At 45.3% G+C, this 19,752-nt stretch overlaps 1 protein-coding gene across 1 annotated transcript in view; it reads left to right on the top strand.

The window, feature by feature from the left end:
* LOC146854152 (hemagglutinin/amebocyte aggregation factor-like) overlaps nt 1-18,658 on the top strand; it is a 169,049-nt gene extending 150,391 nt beyond the window's left edge. The window contains exon 5 of the mRNA XM_085651930.1: nt 18,469-18,658. Within this exon, the coding sequence (XP_085508056.1) occupies nt 18,469-18,502 (34 nt within the window). The 3' untranslated portion in view covers nt 18,503-18,658. The remainder of the gene's footprint in view (nt 1-18,468) is intronic.
* Nucleotides 18,659-19,752: the final 1,094 nt, after the last annotated feature.

The following is a 19,752-nucleotide window of genomic DNA, read 5'->3' as shown; positions in this document are numbered from 1 at the left end:
CGACAGCCCTGCGGCGACTCAACGATTCTTCTGAGCCACGAAAGGCCCAGCGACATGCTGCCCGGTGATGCGGCGGCGTCTGATGTGACGCTGATCCTCTTCTTCGGTGATACGAGGCGCTTCGGCAACGATGCGATGGTTGTGCGGCGACTCAACGATTCTTCTGAGCCGCGACAGGCCCTGCGACATGCTTCCCACTGATGTGGCAGCGTCTGATGCGACGTCGATCCTCTTCTCCGGCGATGCGAGGCGCTTCGGCAACGATGCGACAACTGTAGCGGTGGCGACACGCTTCTCCGTTGATACGGCGGCATCCGATGCGACGTCGATCCTCTTCTTCGGCGTTGCGACGACAGCGGCTGCGGCGGCGACACGCTTCTTCTTCGTGAGTCGCGCTTCCAGCTCCTTGTGACACGCAGTCCCTCAGAAAGCCTCGCACAACAGCAGGCACTTCCAAAAGGACTCTTGGGGAGCTGGTGGATGAAGTCTGTTGTCCCTGAGACTTCAGCAGGAGGCAAGCTCTCTCTCAAGCCCTAGGACATCCTTTACAAGTTGATGAAAGTACACACAAAGTTCCTCTCTCCTTTCTTTCTCAGTTTAGGTAACCACTACAGGCCAATCCCCCAAGCCGCACTTCAGCTTAGGGATAGTCTCTCCTCAGTCTCTCTGGTTCCTCTCCTCAGCAAAGGTTTCTTCTTGTTTTCCAAAGTGATCTAAAGTTCTGGGGTCTGGGTCCCCCTTTTTATACACAGTTTCTCTTTGTTCTCTGAAGTCAGAGAGGCCTTTGCCTAGTCCAAACCAGTTCTGGTCAGTCCTGGAGCACTTTGTTGACAGGACTCCTTCTTTCCTTTCACAGTGCAGGCCAGGGAGATCAGACACACCACAGGAGGTGGAGCCAGCATTGTGGAGGGAAGGCACAGCCCTTTTCAGGTCCCAGGTGCAACTCCCACCCATCTACATGCAGATCTGTCTATTCAGCCCTGTGCTGACTAACCCTGTCTTCTGGAATCCCCCAGCCCCTGTCACTCAAACTCCAGACAAGGAATGCACAACCTAGCAGAGGCAGGTTTGGATGGTTAGACAAGAAAATATCTACTTTCTAAAAGTGGTATTTTCAAACACAGAATGTTAAAACCAACTTCACTAAAAGATGCATTTTATCATTCTGAGTTCAGAAATACTAAACTCGAATTTCTACCTAGTTCCCTGAGTCAGTTAGGATTATAAGATGTAATAATCAAACTACCCATTCTGGCCTAACGGGGACCGGTAGCCTTGCAAGAGTGAAAAACGAAAATGGCTGTAATTGACTATTAGGGCATGCCACACACACCAGGGCATGTCCTACCTTATACTTACAATGCACCCTGCCCTTGGGCCTACCATAGGGGTGTCTGATATGAAGAAAAGGGAAGGTTTAGGGACTGGCGAGTGGGTGCACTTAACCAGTCAACATGGCAGTACCAGACTGCACACAGGCTCTGCAATTGCAGACCTGAGACACACTTTTACAGGCTGCTTCTGTGGGTGGCACAACCAGTGCTGCAAGCCCACCAGCAGCCTTTGGTTTACAAGCCCTGGGCACCCCTGGTGCACTGTATTAGGGTCTGAAAGGTAAACCAAACCAGCCAATCATGGAATCACTAATCCATACATCAATTTGCCATGGGGAGCACTTGCAATGTGGCACTGGACAGCAGTGTCACAGTGCCCAAACCATCTATAACCAGCAAATACACATGAGGGAACAGCAAAAAATGGAAGGGAGACCCACGCCAAGGTGCCAGGTCTAACAAGCTGCTATACCACTTTACCAATATCCCCGTCATTCCCCTGCTCCTTTTTTTGGCAACTAGAAACCTTACTCGGCTCCCTTATCTGGGGGCAGCAGACGTTGAGGAGTGTCCCTGGCCAAGGTGCAACTACCGACAGACCGTGTAGGATTGGGAGCCCCTTCCTTTGAGGTGTATTTCCTGACAGCACAACTCCAGTGGTTATCCTGCTGGACAGCGGGATGCCACATGGGGGAGACCATTTCAGAGACAGGTCCTCTGCAAATACCGGCGCTCTGTCGTTTACTTCTCCTGGGAGCCCGAGCCGACCTATCCACTACAGGTGACCGTTGGTCGTGCCTCTATGTTACAACTTCATTGCATGTCCTGCAGAAGGCTGTTGTACACCCCCCTATTACCGCTGGTCGGCCAACCCCAAGGCGTAGGATACTATACAGCTCAAGTCATGCAAACCTGGATGGACCACTCACTCCTTGAGAATGAGTCCTTGTTTGCAGACGGCAGCTTCTCCCATTTGACCAAAAAAGGAAAGGGGCCTCCCAGGAGGACAATTCCTTTTCCATATGCAAATCGTTTTAAGCTGTCACCAACTCTGGGAGCTGTTCGAAGGAGAACCAGCAACACACCCAGTACTCTACACAATACTCCACATGGGCACAGAGTGCCACTTAATCACTTGGTTCTATAAAGTCAAACAAGACCTTACAGCCATGTCACCTACTCCAATACGGCGTAAGTATGAAGAAGAAGAGGAGTGGCCACTGCACGACAAAGAAAGGGAATACACCTTAGACTACCCAAAGAAAGTATCCTGTAACTTGTGGTTCAAAAACATACAATTTTCCATCTTACACCATGCATACCTCATGCCGGAACGACTCCAGCGTTTTCACCCTGAAACACAGTTCCTATACCCACCCTGTCAGACCTCCAGCGCAACATTTCAGCATATGTTCTAGAACTGCCCCACTATACAATTCTATTGGAGCACAGTACATAAAACGCTATGGAGATCACAGGTCTCGCTGCCATTAACACGTGGGAAGCCTGCGCACTGGGGGTGTTCTGTCGACGGAAGCACCTCACGGTTCAAATGCTATTGACCTTGCTGGCTCTCCTGCCACCAAAACAAGGGATCACTATGCATTGGCGGACTCCAGCGGGACCCCCGCTGGCAGCCTGGACAGGTGTTACAGCAAACAAATGATGGACATAATGCTGACAATGCAAACATTCTCCCCCAGTCAAAAGATCTGGGTTAAATCCATTGTTCTTTTGCCCACTGCGCCACCCCAGCCTGGATCCAGCCATATGCAAATCAGTCCTGACCCTGTGCCCCACGGGAACAGTCCAGACCAAACTGCCACGGCAGGTCCTCCCTGGACCGGAAGCAAGCATCCTGGGACCGGTTTCAGGGTATGTCACCCTTCTTCAGCCAGGCCAGCTTGAATCCAGTGGCGCAGCGAGCAAGGGCCCCACGTCTGGGCATACCTATCCCTCTTAGGACAAAAAGTGTTGCAGCAAACAAATGATAGACGGAATGCTGAAAATGCAAACATTCTCCCCCAGTCAAAAGATCTGGGTTAAATCCATCATTCTTCTGCCCACTGCCTGGACCCAGCCATATGCAAATCAGTACAAACCCTGTGCCCCATGGAAACAGTCCACAACGAACTGCCAGGCCAGGTCTGTCAGGCTCTGTCAGGTAAGTGGGCTCTCACCTGTGCCTCTGCAGGGATGCCCTGGAACTGAAGACAAGGTCCTCGACCTCCCCCAATTGCCTCTTGAGCATATCAGACCCTATGCAACAAGGGCAATCTGGGGAAGAAGGGAAACAAAACAAGGAAAGGAAAACAAGGGGAAGAAGTCTTCAGGTTGTCGCTGCTTCCAGAAGTGTCCTCAAAACAACTAAAAGAAAAAGGAAGGATTAGACAACAGGGTACACACCTTTCTCTATGTAAACCCTCAAAAACTCAGGCCAATACCTTAATGTTCCCTTCTTCCTATCTGGAACTGACAACAAAATTGTGTAAGGCAAAAGCGAGTCTGTGTAAACAAGAAATACAGAAAACAGGATTACCATACAGAGTAAATTTCCTAATACGTAAATGAGCGCTATTCTATCTACTCGCGCTCACCACTTAGATTACTCGCTGTCAAGGTGGGGTGTTTAAAGTAATCCTATCACTGTCAACCAGACTGGATTAGTTAGGAATCCTTCATCGGAGTGGAGCAAGATATTTCACCAGGACATCACAATACATGAATATTTCCTCCGCGGCAAAACAAGGCATTTCATGAGGTAACAAAAAGAAAATAAACATAGATCAGTGGCAATCCCGCTGTTACTGGTACTCCGTGTCTTTGTCTCCATAAAGCTGAAGTCCAAAATGACCACAAGGTAGGAGCTGGAGGAATACTGAGGAGACTCTCCTTAGCTAGCACTTTGTCCCCATAAGACAAGGGCTGTAACTGCCACTATGCCGTTAGAAGTCAAGGACCTTCAAATGAGTGGCCGGAGGGTAGGTAGCGTGAGGCGGGACCACGGAAAGAAGGTAGTCCGGCAGAGGAGGAGAGCGGCACGCCCCCGATCCGGCCGACGAGCGGAACACAAGTCCGGCCCGCAGGCGGAACCGACGGCCTCCGCTTCAACTCAACCGCGGAACCCCTTCCACCGGAAACCGGCCACAGAGACCTATACCAGAATACCACTCGAAGGAATAAAAAAAAAAAGGGTAACGGCCCCTTTTAAAGTAGTTGAGTCACCACAAGAGAACGCGGCTCCAGGTTCTCAAGAAAGAAAAGGGGCACCAAGGTTCGGGGAAGGCAGATGATGGTTTCTTCAGAATGCAAATTCCAAAACGGACAGAAATCGGGCTTCGGGTCACAAGGTTTCCAAGATCCGGAACGCAAAGCGTTTCTTCCGGGGGAAGCCAGGCTTTTGAGTCCGCCTGACGTACTAGCGCATGCGCAGTCAACGGCAGCCATCTTGCTTAGGGGTGTCGGCAATCCTGACAAGGTCCTTCCTGGACCGGAAACAAGCATCCTGGGACCATTTTCAGGGTATGTCCCCCTTCTTCAGCCAGGCCAGCTTGAATCCAGTGGCGCAGCGAGCAAGGGACCTATGTCTGGTGTGGTAAATAAAATCTTCTTTACCGGACTGAATTTCATACGGAATCTTAAAATAAGTAAAATAGCTCAAAATAACAAGAGGCAGAATCCGTGGTATAAGAGGTTTTCTAAATGGGCTTTATTCCATCAAAAATGGCCGACTCGAGTCGCGGCCTTCAGGTTCCGTCACCACGAGGGTTCAGGAAGTGAAGTACAATACTTTATTGACAGACATGCATTTTTATAATAAGTACATTACAATGAAACGAATGTAGAAGGCGTAACATTTGATAAGAAAAGTGACATAACAGGTGCGTAATCGAAACTAGGCGTAATAAGGAATAAAAGAAACATGATTGGTTAGGATTATCAGACATAGGTGGATCTATAAGATAATACTTGGCATAGATGCGCGCGCAGCAGCATGACGTGTGAGTGACGTGCAACTAGGGGGTGAAGGGGACTTGACATTTAGCTCTACATGTGGAGACGAGAAGTCTGGGGGGTCAAGTCAACCTAATCCCAAATCATATCTAACATCCTATGTTTAGAGAACTATGTTATCCACAAGGAAGGACTCTCGGACAGAATCTATTCTATACTGACTGTGTGCGTGCACAAACGCCTAAGTGTCTATATGAGATGCGAGAGGCAGAAAACTTTCCATGGCAACAGGGCTATGAATCATTTGCAGGAGGACGGAAAGGCTGAGTCCTTTGCTTGTGAGCTAAAGGAAATGTTTACCTAAATCACTAGACAGGAATGCATCGGCTGGAGAGCAAAATAGATAATTCGAAGGTGAAATACAGCTTCTTGGCAGGCAGGCGAAAACTGGCCGAGGCAGGCACCGTTAGCTGCACAGGGAGTAGGACAAAGTTCATGGATACAGATGCGAGCTCAAGCTGAAGCTGTCAGAGACAGAGAGCAGGGAAAGGCTTTGAGGACAGAATCGGGCCTACTTGCCTGAACTGTAAAAATGTAGTAACTTAGCCATATAAAGTCGGTGGCCTTTCATACTTAGGAATCGAATATCCAGCCCATTGATGGCGGATCTGACAGAGAACATGTCGACGGTAGACACACATATGTTTGCGTCTTAGAAACTGGAACTGGAGGGAACATACATGTACTTGTAACATGCATATAGAACCGTTGGGGTCCAAGATAGGGGACATAACTGATCAGGAAAATCCACATTTCCACATTCCCTCCTTGTCCCCTACTTGCCCTTCAAGAGATATCAATCTCCATCATTCCATCGATTTGCTCATGGAGCATCATTTCTTCTTCCTTCTTCTTCCGGTATTTTGAACGAGAACTGTGATATGGAATGCATGATGTGGCACACAGACCACAAATCGCTGGTCCACATTGCAGGCATAAACAACAACTGAAGAGCATAAGAAGGCCAATACCTAGGAAGGATAGAACTCTCCATCCCCAGGCTGATATCACACTCCAAAACCACCCGGACCACGTCCAAGTGCCTGGATTTTCGTGTATCTGGCTTACAATCTTATGAAGGCGTGTTATAGCTTTATATACAGATGGCGAATTTTCTGGTATGAATATGCAGCAGCTGGATCCGATGACCCTGCAAGCTCCGCCCCTATCGGCCAGGATGACGTCAAGGACAAGACGATTCTGGAGAACAACAATTCTCATCACTGATTGTTCCTCTGTCAGATTGCCTAGGGCGGCTATAGTCTCGTTTACTACAGCTTCAAGAGTCTTGGTTAGTCTGCGTATCAGCTTACTATTTGATATTGTACCTATATAGGGAAAGATACCTTTATTGAAATCTACATACTTGTCCCATGCCGTCTCAGTATAATCGACAACTGGGAGATCTCTTCGCTCTCTATTGTGTACTAAATGAACATTTCGATAATAATCAGGGGGAGCTAGGAAAACAGGTGGCAGAAGGAATGCTATGTAACAGGTACCATCCCAATCTAGAGGCAGACGCATATATGCCGTCTGACCACATATAAAGTAAGAATGGCGAGAAGCTCTAAATGAAGATTTACCTTCATCACTATATTCTACTGTAGTAACGCATTGGCTATGGCCCATATGTATGGAACCAACTTTTCTCACACATAATTCACCCTTAACTGGAAATACAGACATAGTGGGCAGAATTAGTTCAACTTCGGTTTTGACATTCAAAATCATAAGATTAGGCGTAAAATTACCTAATTTATACACTTCATTTTCTAAATCAGTTCCTGTTCTACTGGGGTGACCCTCCTTATTGGGGTGACAGACTTTGAATAAAACTAGATTCAGATTTCCCCATATCCAATGTTGTTGATAAACTGCTGTGTCTGGGTCTATGGAATTTAATAAACTAAACCATGCTCCACAGGAGCCATTGTGTGTGAACGGATGTGGAAAGAAAGGCAGAACTCCTTTGTTATTCTGATAGGGAGGGAGTCGGCCACACACCCAACAATTGGTGGCATTACTAGTCTGATGGGAATGATGTAACATATTAATGAATGTGTTATTGCGCAGCACAAGTCTATAGGACAACTCATGTGGGGGTAGGTCACTAAAAGAATGTTCATCAGTTATATTGAAAGCACGTTTAGAAACAGGATAATACATATGCAACAATATGCTTGCAGTAACTATTAAAAAACTCAAGGAAAACAAAATTAATAAAGTCACAATACAGTGGCTACGCAGTAATTTACAATAAGCATGTCGTTTCATTATGATTCTGGACTCTACATCATTCAGACCTAAGGGATACATGTCGGGACAGATTCAACCGCTTCACCTTGGAGAGGACTTAAACAATCAAATCGTCCGACAGTTTGGATCTGGACCTGAGTTTCTGCTTATAGAGTTCGGTGCTACTGGCCTCAGCCAAGGGTAGCTTTGAGTCAATGGGGGAAGACACACGGGGAGTACTGTTTGTGTCAGGAGGAAGTCCATGAAATTTCTTGATATGGCTGGAATGCACCCAGCCTTTTCTCCCTTCGATCTTCACAGCTGTTCTGGTCGTCAGCAGGACCAACTTAGGAAGCCTCCACCTTGGCTCCAGTTGGGTTTTCCGATCGAAATTCCTGACGAGAACATAATCGCCGGGAATTACATCATGAGGTTTCACCTCGGTGTTGTCGGGAAAAGCTGCGACTACCTGTGAACGACAAGATTGTAGTGCAGACATCAAGGAAGCCAGGTAATCTGTCAGCACATTACAGTCAACATCAGTTATTTTACGGGGTATAGGCGTCCCCCACATATTCGGTGGTCTACCAAAGATCACCTCATAAGGGGATAGCCCTGTTCGAGAGTGTGCTACCATCCTCATGTAAAATAGCGCAACTGGTAAGGCTACTATCCAGTCCACACCTTTTTCCTGACATATTTTAGACAATCTGATTTTTAAAAGTTGATTATGTCGTTCCACGAGACCTGCTGCCTCGGGGTGTCGGACACAGTGGAATTTCCACTGATATCCCAACAAAAGTGAGACATGTTTCATTAATTCGGATGAGAAAGGCTGGCCGTTATCTGAATATACAACACGTGGTAAACCGTACCGTGGGAAGAATTCTCGAACTAGCTGTTTGGCAGTAGTCGGGGCAGTGTAATCTGATACGGGATACGCCTCTGTCCAACGGGAGAGAGCGCAGACAACTACGAGAACATATTTGAATCCTCGACAACGTTCCATCTGAATATAATCCATCTGGAGGACTTCAAAAGGATGGTCAGGAGGCTGAAATCCACCCTGCTCTACGGGAACACTCTTTCCTGGATTAAACTGACAACATATCATACAGGTACGAACTTTTTGTTTAGCTGCTGCTCGTAAATGTTTGTTGAACCAAATGTGCTGAATGCTGTCTAGCATAGCCTTCTCTCCTAAATGTGCTGGACTGTGAACTGTAGCTATAATGGCTTGAACCATGGAATCAGGGAGAAACCATACAGATTTCTCCTTCGTCATCCATCCTTGATCTGTCTGGATCCCTCCTAGTTCAGTCCATTTCTTTATTTCTTCTGCTGTGGCATGTGTCTGTATGTCAATTACGTCAAGTGCGGGATCCTTAATTGTCATACACTGTGTTGGTGTCTGAACTATTGGCTTTGTCATGTCTAATGTGCGATTCTGAGCAGTCTGTTTAGCTGTTCTGTCAGCTAAATCATTGCCTTGAGAAATGGTATCAGTAACCTTCGTGTGTGCTTTACATTTCATAATCGATATAGCAGTGGGTAGATGTATTGCGTCTAACAAAGCATGAATGAGGGGTCCGTGCTGAATGTGGGCACCATGGGAGGTTAAATAACCTCTCTCTCGCCACAGCACGCCGAAGTCGTGTACAACTCCGAATGCATAACGTGAGTCAGTGTATACATTAACTTTCTTATTTGTGGCTTGAATACAGGCTTGTGTTAGAGCAATAAGTTCTGCTGCTTGGGCTGACAAAGTATCTATACAATTTGTCTCAATAACTTCAGTGTCTGTTGTGACTGCATACGCGGCCACTAAATCTCCTGTACTTGTTCTCATGCACGATCCGTCTACATACAACGTCAGGTCTGGATCTAACAATGGAACGTCTGTCAAGTCTTGTCTAGGTTTCGTCTTTATTTCAATGATTTCAACACAATCATGAGCTAGTGGGTCTGTTCCAATTACAGGTAATAGTGTAGCAGGATTCAATGTATTACACCGTCGGATCTCTATGTGTGGTTGAAACAATGTCAGTTCATAACCGGTAAGTCTTGCTATGGTCAAGTGTTGTGTTTGTGTTCGGTTCACAAGAACCTCTACTGCATGTGGTACTTGTACTGTCAATGGGTGTCCTAATACTATGGCATCGCTTTGTCTGATTGCTAAAGCTGTCGCTGCCACTGATTTCAGGCATGCAGGCAAAGCCTGAGCTACGGGATCTAATGTACTGGAAAAATAAGCACATGGCTTGCGTGATCCTGCTTGATCCTGAGTGAGTACTGACAAGGCAGTACCTTCGCGTTCTGTAACAAAGAGTGTAAAATGTTTGCTATAACATGGTGTTGCTAAAACAGGTGCTTGACATAAAGCTTCCTTTAGGCTTTCAAAAGCTTGTGTATGTTCCTGAGTCCAAGGGAGAACAGTCGATGTGGCTGCCTCCTGTGTGGTTAACTGAATGAGTGGTTTTGCTAGAAATGCGTACTGAGGGATCCACTGCCTACAATATGAAGTGAGGCCTATGAAAGCCCGCACCTCCTTTTGTGTCTGGGGTATTGACATGTTAGCAATTAACTGGATGCGATCTGGTGTAAGCTGCCTTCCCTCCTTGGACAGCGAGTGACCAAGATAAATAACTCGCTGGACACAGAATTGCAGCTTAGAAGGAGACACCTTGTGCCCCTTGTCGGCTAGAAAATGTAAAACTGTCAGAGAAGCTTTTTCACATTCTGGCTCGCTTCTCGCTGTGATCAGCAGATCATCGACATATTGAAGCAGTGCAGTATTGACTGGCATGTGGATACTGTCAAGTTCTCGTTTCAGTGCTTGGCTGTAAATGCTGGGGCTTTCTGTGAATCCTTGGGGAGCGCGTGAGAATTTAAAACTGCGCCCATTTAAACTGAATCCGAACAAATATTGGCTTTCCGGATCTATTGGGACGCTGAAAAAGGCATTCTTGAGATCGATTACAGTAAAGAATGTTGCTTCGGGATCAATTGCTGTCAACAATGATGATATATCAGGGACCACAGGGAATTGTGGTACAATACACTTGTTTAGTTCACGCAAATCAATAACCAATCGGTACACTGGTGGGGCAGTAGGATCAGTTCGTTTAAGAATCGGAATTATCGGTGAATTACATACATTGGAGTCTGTTTCTACAACTACTCCCTGGACAATCAGCTCATCAATGATTTTCAGCAAAGCCACTACAGCATCATGCGGTAACTTGTATTGTCGCATTCGTGGTAGTACCACTCCTGCTTTCAGTGTGACTCGATAGGGTGTAATGTTCATGCAGCCAACATCCGTAGGGCCTTGTGCCCATAGATGTACTGGTAAAGTCTGTAGTCGGGGATCCATGTCTCTAGACACATAGTGACCTTTAAAGTCACGTAAAAACAACCTTACTCCTTCCGGAGAACAACATATTATGGCTCCTAGTGCTTTCAGAGTTTTAATTCCTAACAGATTTTCTGGGCATGATTTAGTAAGCAATAAATCTGTAGTTCGTGTCAAAGGTCCTATCGTAAGTGGTAGAGGCTGTGATACTTCATTAACAATAGGTTTTCCTGAAAAACCAAGGGAAACATTTTGAGAGCCTGAGAGGGGTGCCCCTGGAACTTCACTACGTTTTATGGTTGTTCGACTTGCCCCTGTATCGAGTAAGAATTTTCTATCTTGACCTAATAATTCACTATGTACATAAGGTCCTTCTTGATCTACAGGAATCTCGATAAGCGGTAAGTCAACTTCCCTCTCTAGGCTGGTTCATGCGTAACGCTGATACTCAGGGTATTCATACTGTGCAGTCTGATACATTTGTCGTGTTGTGGTTTGTGTGGCAGTAGCAGGCAACGGTGGTGCAGCTGGCACAAACTGTATGGGTTGCTGTGAGGCTGGCATGGACTGTTGTTGAACTGGCATGGACTGTCCATGCTGCATAGCTCCTTGTTCATTCTGATCTTGTCTAACTAATCGTGGTCTCTCTTTTGCAATACCTGTAGCTATATTACGTTTCAGGACTGGACAATCGTGTACATAATGGCCCAGTTGTTTACAGTAATTGCAGGTTCCCTTTACAGGAACTGCAGAATCACCAGAATGTGTCACACCCTTTTTGTGACCATCTGCTGGTACTGTCTGAGAAACTAGCATTTTCATTTTTGTATCCTTCATGCGTCTATGCTCGTGTTCTTGTTCATCCCTAATTCTATTGTGATGATACTGTAACATTTGTAGCATTTGCGACGGAGTGTTACTTTGCCAGGTACTCTCGAATTTCAATATTCTATTCTTTACTGGAGGCAATGCATTTTCCACTAATTTTGTCACAAATAAATGTGGATATGAGTCACTACTTGCTTTTATACCACTATTTATACCAAAACATTTTTCAAATCGAGCATAATAATCGCTTGTGTCTTCATCTTGCTTTTGTTTGCAGGCTGTGATTGCACCCCAATCTTCCTTTTTTGTAGTTAATAAACGTGGCAGTACCTGTACTAGTAAACCTGGTAACAGTTTAACTTTATCCCCGAGCCCTGAACCTGCAGTTCGGCCCCTTTCTTCCTCTGCTAATGCTGTCCAGTCTATCTTTTGGTCACCCACTTCCCACTCTTTTTCTTTCAGTTTTTCATAAATGCCAGCAGGCAAAAGCACCTTTAATATCGTCATAATATCAGGAAAGGTGTACTCTCCCATCAGTAACATGTCTTTAATTTCTCGGTGGAAACCCGCTGGGTCTTTATCATGACTAGGTACTACTTTCTTCATTTCTAATAATTCCATTTTTGATATGGGTGTGTAAACAAATACACGGTGAAACTCATTGTCTTCGCCTTTTATTGGGTGCACTTCTCGTAGGGGATTTTGTCTATCCATATAGTACGGCGCTCTTTCTCTGCGGGGCAGCGAGAGAGAATCCGGACTTACAAAAAGGACATACTGCTTACGTGACACTAATATCTCTTTAATTAGCTTGTTACTAGAACCTCCCCATCTGTTTGTGAGTAGTTCCGTTAATATATCAGGTAAAGGACCAGGGTCAGCATGTTGGCTCTTATATAATATGAGGAGTTGCTGAATCATATAGATTCCAGCTAAACGTTGTTCATCTGTACTGAGATTAAAAAACGTGTGTGCTACGGTCTCATCACCGTATTTTTCAGGACTGTCAATCCAGTGAACAGCTGATCTGGCTAATTCTTGCTCATCCATGGAATCGAGGAGGTGGTAACCCCTTCGTTCTCGTAGTATTTTATCTGCGGCTTGAAACGAATGTTCAGGAGACTTCAGATTTATTACAGGCGTCGGATACGTTCTGCTATTATTTGGACATACAGAGTGTATGGGATCAGAAAAACATCTAGTATTTTCACAGGATCTTCCTCTGCCTACATAGGCTATGGTCTCTGACTGTCTTGCGGAATTCCCTGATTCGGACACTTCATCTTGCTCAAACTCGTCTGTTCCCAATCTTTCTTCATGAATACGCTCTATTTCTTTACGGATTTTTCGGCACATGGCTATTATACAATTTTGCTTATCGTGTCTCCCTTCCTTCTGACTCCATCTTGTAAGAATAAGCATTGCATTCGGGTCTACCCCCGGGCGGTCTTGATTTCTGATCACACAGTTTATGAGGAAACGTAACAGTTCCCCCTGTATCTCTACTTTCTGGAATTCCATAGCTCTGTTAATACATCCTGGATCTCGTCCTGTTTGAACAAAATGATATATGTTATCTAGATGCGTAGTCATTCCTGGTAACCTTGCTAAATACTCTGCGGTTCGCCTGATACGTAATGATGCCAGGACCATTTCATCCTCTTTACCAACCACCGGGTCATATCTACAATTTACAAGGAGTTCTTTAAGCGTACGTTCACTTACGAATTTAGGTGTACGAGAATGCACTGACTCTTGAAAAACAAGTTTATTTATTCTGGGTGGTGTAAAGGTACTGCTAGCACCTCCCGTGGCCCCATCTGGGGCGTCGGGTGTGAATGGGTTCGTTGAACGTGACACAGCAACTATGGGTGTCGATACCTCTGTAGAGTCGACTGCGGAGACAGATGCGGAAACAGATGTGCTTGCCGAAGCTTGTGTCGGGACTTGCTGTTGCACGGGTACAGATACCTGATCCTGACGTTGAACCCCTCCGCCAGACGGTCTATGTGGTGTGGCGTTAGCATACTCGGGAGCTGCATCGTCTAGATATGAGGAAAGAAAAACATCTTCTGCGGTTCTGGGATGCCCTTTTGGATGTACCTTAATTGGAAATAATGGGGGTGGCAAGTCTTTTGGCATCTCTGTAACAGCCTTAGGTAGTCCTTCGGCTAGAAGGGGATACATACCATTCATAAGAGCATTTCTTTGTCTATTTACTTGTTCTGATTTCACTCGGATACCTTCCTCAATTAATAGATTTTCTTGAACTTTATTTGAACTTTCTTTACTCCTCTCTTCTTGTCTACGTGCTTTTTCTGTTCGTCTATGAGATTCTTTACGCCATAACTCAACAGCGTCTTTCTGTGACTGTCTGACCTTTCTTTTCCATAACTCTTCCTCTACTTTCATGATGCACTCTGCATCCCAGGTTCCCGCTGCGGGCCACCTTTGACTTTCCGGCAATCCCTTGGTATAATCTACCCATAGATCAAGAAACAATATGGCATCTAAGCCATGCTTATGGTACATAAAATGCCCTGGAGTGTCCCTAGGAGGAATAGGAACTGCTTCTTCAAGCACCCCTTTTCTGGTAGTAATCTGTCTTAACTTCGAGAAAAGCGGCATATTGACAACTGATCTGATACTTACTCTTGAATTCACTTAATACGAAAAACACAATAATGAACAGTGAACAATGAACAATCATTCATACCACAATATGCAAGACATTTAAACACTTTAAATATTGAACATTAAATATTTTTAACAATGACCGACAATGATGACAGTCTGCCTAACTAATCACCACGCTGAATTCTTGACAGTAACTGAATACTTCGGAATACTTGATATACTGCTAAACAGTACATATACACTGCTAAACAGTGCAGACCGGATTTGTGTACCCAAATCCGTCTTGACCGGCACAACCTATGTGCGCGTCAACACGCCTCCCCGGCGATGGTACTCACCGAGTAGCTCCTTGAAACGGAAGGCCTCAGAGAATGGACAGGACTCGATGACTGCGGACAGCGGACCCTCTGGACATCGGGATTTCGAGAAACCTGGTGGGCCTCTGTATACCTCGGATCTTGCTCTCTCAGCTAGGCTCTGGTCGGGATACTTCGCACTTCTCACCGCCTCGTCTGGGTTGATCGCAGCCTCAGTCGCCCCCGCTTGACCGGAGGGAGCTTACAGGAAATCCTGCTGGTACGCGTTTATGGTCCGTCCAGTTGTGGCAGGAGACCGGGCCTGCAACGCACCGCCGGCGCGTGAGATGAGAAAGTGTCCCTATTCGGGCGCCATTATGTGGTAAATAAAATCTTCTTTACCGGACTGAATTTCATACGGAATCTTAAAATAAGTAAAATAGCTCAAAATAACAAGAGGCAGAATCCGTGGTATAAGAGGTTTTCTAAATGGGCTTTATTCCATCAAAAATGGCCGACTCGAGTCGCGGCCTTCAGGTTCCGTCACCACGAGGGTTCAGGAAGTGAAGTACAATACTTTATTGACAGACATGCATTTTTATAATAAGTACATTACAATGAAACGAATGTAGAAGGCGTAACATTTGATAAGAAAAGTGACATAACAGGTGCGTAATCGAAACTAGGCGTAATAAGGAATAAAAGAAACATGATTGGTTAGGATTATCAGACATAGGTGGATCTATAAGATAATACTTGGCATAGATGCGCGCGCAGCAGCATGACGTGTGAGTGACGTGCAACTAGGGGGTGAAGGGGACTTGACATTTAGCTCTACATGTGGAGACGAGAAGTCTGGGGGGTCAAGTCAACCTAATCCCAAATCATATCTAACATCCTATGTTTAGAGAACTATGTTATCCACAAGGAAGGACTCTCGGACAGAATCTATTCTATACTGACTGTGTGCGTGCACAAACGCCTAAGTGTCTATATGAGATGCGAGAGGCAGAAAACTTTCCATGGCAACAGGGCTATGAATCATTTGCAGGAGGACGGAAAGGCTGAGTCCTTTGCTTGTGAGCTAAAGGAAATGTTTACCTAAATCACTAGACAGGAATGCATCGGCTGGAGAGCAAAATAGATAATTCGAAGGTGAAATACAGCTTCTTGGCAGGCAGGCGAAAACTGGCCGAGGCAGGCACCGTTAGCTGCACAGGGAGTAGGACAAAGTTCATGGATACAGATGCGAGCTCAAGCTGAAGCTGTCAGAGACAGAGAGCAGGGAAAGGCTTTGAGGACAGAATCGGGCCTACTTGCCTGAACTGTAAAAATGTAGTAACTTAGCCATATAAAGTCGGTGGCCTTTCATACTTAGGAATCGAATATCCAGCCCATTGATGGCGGATCTGACAGAGAACATGTCGACGGTAGACACACATATGTTTGCGTCTTAGAAACTGGAACTGGAGGGAACATACATGTACTTGTAACATGCATATAGAACCGTTGGGGTCCAAGATAGGGGACATAACTGATCAGGAAAATCCACATTTCCACACTGGGCATACCCATCCCACTTAGGGCGAAAAGTGTTACAGCAAACAAATGATGGATGGAATGCTGACAATGCAAACAGTCTCAACCAGTCAAAAGATCTGGGTTAAATCCATTGTTCTTTTGCCCACTACGCCACCCCAGCCTGGACCCAGCCATATGCAAATCAGTCCTGACCCTGTGCCCCATGGGAACAGTCCAGACCGAAATGCCAGGCCAGGTCCTCCCTGGACTGGAAACAAGCATCCTGGGACCGGTTTCAGGGTATGTCACCCTTCTTCAGCCAGGCCAGCTTGAATCCAGTGGCGTAGCGAGTAAGGGACCCACGTCTGAGCATACCCATCACACTTAGGGCAAAAAGTGTTACAGTAAACAAATGATGGACGGAATGCTGACAATGCAAACATTCTCCCCCATTCAAAAGATCTGCGTTAAATCCATCATTCTTTTGCCCACTACACTACACCAGCCTGGACCCAGCAATATGCAAAGCAGTCCTGACCCTGTGCCCCATGGGAACAGTCCAGACCGAACTGCCAAGCCAGGTCCTCCCTGGACTGGAAACAAGCATCCTGGGACCGGTTTCGGGGTATGAATCAAGCTATCCTGGCTGAAGAGGGGTGAAACACCGAAACCGGTCCTAGAATGCTTGTTTCCGGTCCAGGGAGGACCTGGCTTGGCAGTTCAGGCTGGACTGTTCCCATGAGGCACAGGGTCAAGACTGATTTACATATGGCCAGGTCTAAACTGGGGTGGCATGGTGAGCAAAAGAATGATGGATTTAACCCAGATTTCTTGACTGGGGGTGTGTTTTGATTTGTTCTGCATTCTGTCCATCAATTGTGTGTCTTTTGCATTCTCGCCCTAAGTGCGCCAGGTATGCCCAGACGTGGGTCGTGGGCTCACAGCGTCACTGGAATCAAGCTATCCTGGCTGAAGAGGGGTGAAACCCCAAAACCGGTCCTAGGATGCTTGTTTCCGGTCTAGGGAGGACCTGGCTTGGCAGTTCGGGCTGGACTTTTCCCACGAGGCACAGGGTAAAGACTGATTTGCATATGGCCAGGTCTAAACTGGGGTGGCATCTTGACTGGGGGTGAATGTTTTGATTTGTTCTGCATTCCGTCCATCGATTGTGTGTCTTTAGCAGCCCGGCCAGGAGCAGTGATCAAATGGGGTGCAGCTGTGGAGGACGCGCTCAGACATGAGAAGGTGAGGGGTGTGCACTGGCATCGCATCTCCGCCGACTGGGCCGTGATACTACACCACTTCCGACAACACACAATAGACACCCAGCATCCCTCGATGCTGCTGACCCCCACAGGATCCCTGGATCGGGACCTGCCAGCCGGGATCCCTCAGGCCAGCCACAGCACTGTAGAAACCCCTGCGCACCACATAGGCAGACGAACCTCAGTATCCCCGCAGAATCAGATGCCCTCACAACGCACCCAACCTTGCAAGAACCACAGTAAAGCTTCCAACAACCAGCACACACCCTCCTGTGTACACATATCCTCACCCTAAACAACCTATCCCAGGTTCTAATCGCAAGTTAGTAGTTAGTAGACCATGCCGGTAGTTGCAATCGCATGACGTATTTCAGGAAACACAACCCCTTTTTGAGCTGCAACAAAACACAATACAGCACCCTCCCAGCTCCATTCGTACTATTAACACACATGCTCACTACCTTGTAAATTTACCACTACCTCTGTAGTACAATAGATTATATAACATGTGTGTGAAATTATATGTATGACACAAGAGAATGAATCTGTAAACTAGGAAAAACTCAATAAAATGTTTTTTTTAAATGTAAGATTTCATAAATGGTCACTATTTTACAGTGATAACATTGGTTAGTAGCTCAGGGTTACTTTCCTTGAGCTGACGGAACACTCACTGCAGAAAAAGTTGGAAAAACCTGTCTGTACCCATGCACTCCTACACACATTCATTATGAATTAATCCGTCAATCTATTTGATATCTGCTATAGCTAAGAAACACACAGACGTTAATGTCCTATAACTTTCAAATGTGTTTTTAATTACTTCAGAAATGAAGATCTAAATACAGAAGTTTTATTCATGAGACATTTTTCTTGGTGAATGATCGGTTGCCCCCACATGCTTTGTTTCATGTGTGCTATTACATTGATCTGTACTGAATGGGTCATCGAAAATGTAAATGCATTTTATTTTCTTGTAGGGACCGTCGATGGAAATTCCAATACTGTTGGTGAGCATAAAGGATGCAGCAGGAGAGCGCCTCTGTGATTAGAGCTTCAACACTCTCCGCAGCAATGTGTTTATGTATCAATTATATTCTGTGATATAATCAGTCTGCTATGTGTCTCAAATGTTAGATTACCTTTTCATTAATAAAGCATTTGCCAGAGGTTTGTTTGTGGTTGGACTGTTTTGTAGGTAGGGTCCTTTTACGACGAATGTGCTGTTATTTGACCAAGATTGTTCACGTTACACATTAAGGGGCATATTTACTATTATTTCACGCAATGTGGCTCAGCAAGGGAACTTGCAGCTCTGCATTGAGTGAAAGGGAAAGAGCAAAAATGTTCCACATTTACCAAGATATGGAGCATTTCTATTCTTTCCATGCTCTAGCGGACTTTGTGCCTCCTAGAACTAACACTGATACCCTTGCATAATAGTGTAAGGTTGCCTACATTTCTGGCAGGGTTTAAACTGAAAATTCTACTTTTATTTGTTTAAGAGTTGGCGGTGGTCACCCGGACCACTGCGAATTCTTGTACACATTTTTTTACATTCCCAAAGAGGAAGGGGTTGCCCAGAGGACTCCTTCTCTTTTGCAAATGCATAACCACCTCCTTTGAGGTATCAGTAAAATAAAATGCTTTGCGACTCAATTTTGGTTGCAAAACAATGACACATCAGTTAATGATTTGATATTTGGAAGTGACGTATAGAAAACACAGCTTCCAGATACTGAATCGGTATCTATTCGGTACCCAATTTTAAGAGTTTGAAAACTTTTCCAACTTCTAAAATAGTATTAATAATTAGGAAAATGCATTTTAATGGTTGAGAATGCCAAATGAGATCGTCTGAAGTCATTGAAATGCTTAGTAGGCCCTAATGCTTCATACACATATATGTATATATGTTTATATATATACATAAGTGTGTGTGCATATATATATATTTATGTATATGTGTAGATATGTACTTATACATCTGTGTGTGTATATATATATATATATATATTTGTTTTTTTTTCACTGAAAAAACCATAGGTTTTACAGACGTTATAGTTATGAATTAGCATTTAAAAAACCTTAGAAATTCACTAAAAAAAACATAGGTTTCAGGGACTTTATAGTTAGTTGAACATTTGACTCATATAAAACCAGAGAAATGTGCCTGTTATAGTTAGTTGAGCTAACTATAACTCGCGCGCCCGCAATGCACTGCTGATGATGTCACATATTACATCACTCATGACATGGTCAGT

This window comes from Triturus cristatus, chromosome 4_1 (genome assembly GCF_964204655.1).
Source record: "Triturus cristatus chromosome 4_1, aTriCri1.1, whole genome shotgun sequence".
Lineage (NCBI taxonomy): Eukaryota > Metazoa > Chordata > Amphibia > Caudata > Salamandridae > Triturus > Triturus cristatus.
Note: the sequence above shows the minus strand (reverse complement) of the source record. Positions and strands in the feature narration are given on the sequence as shown.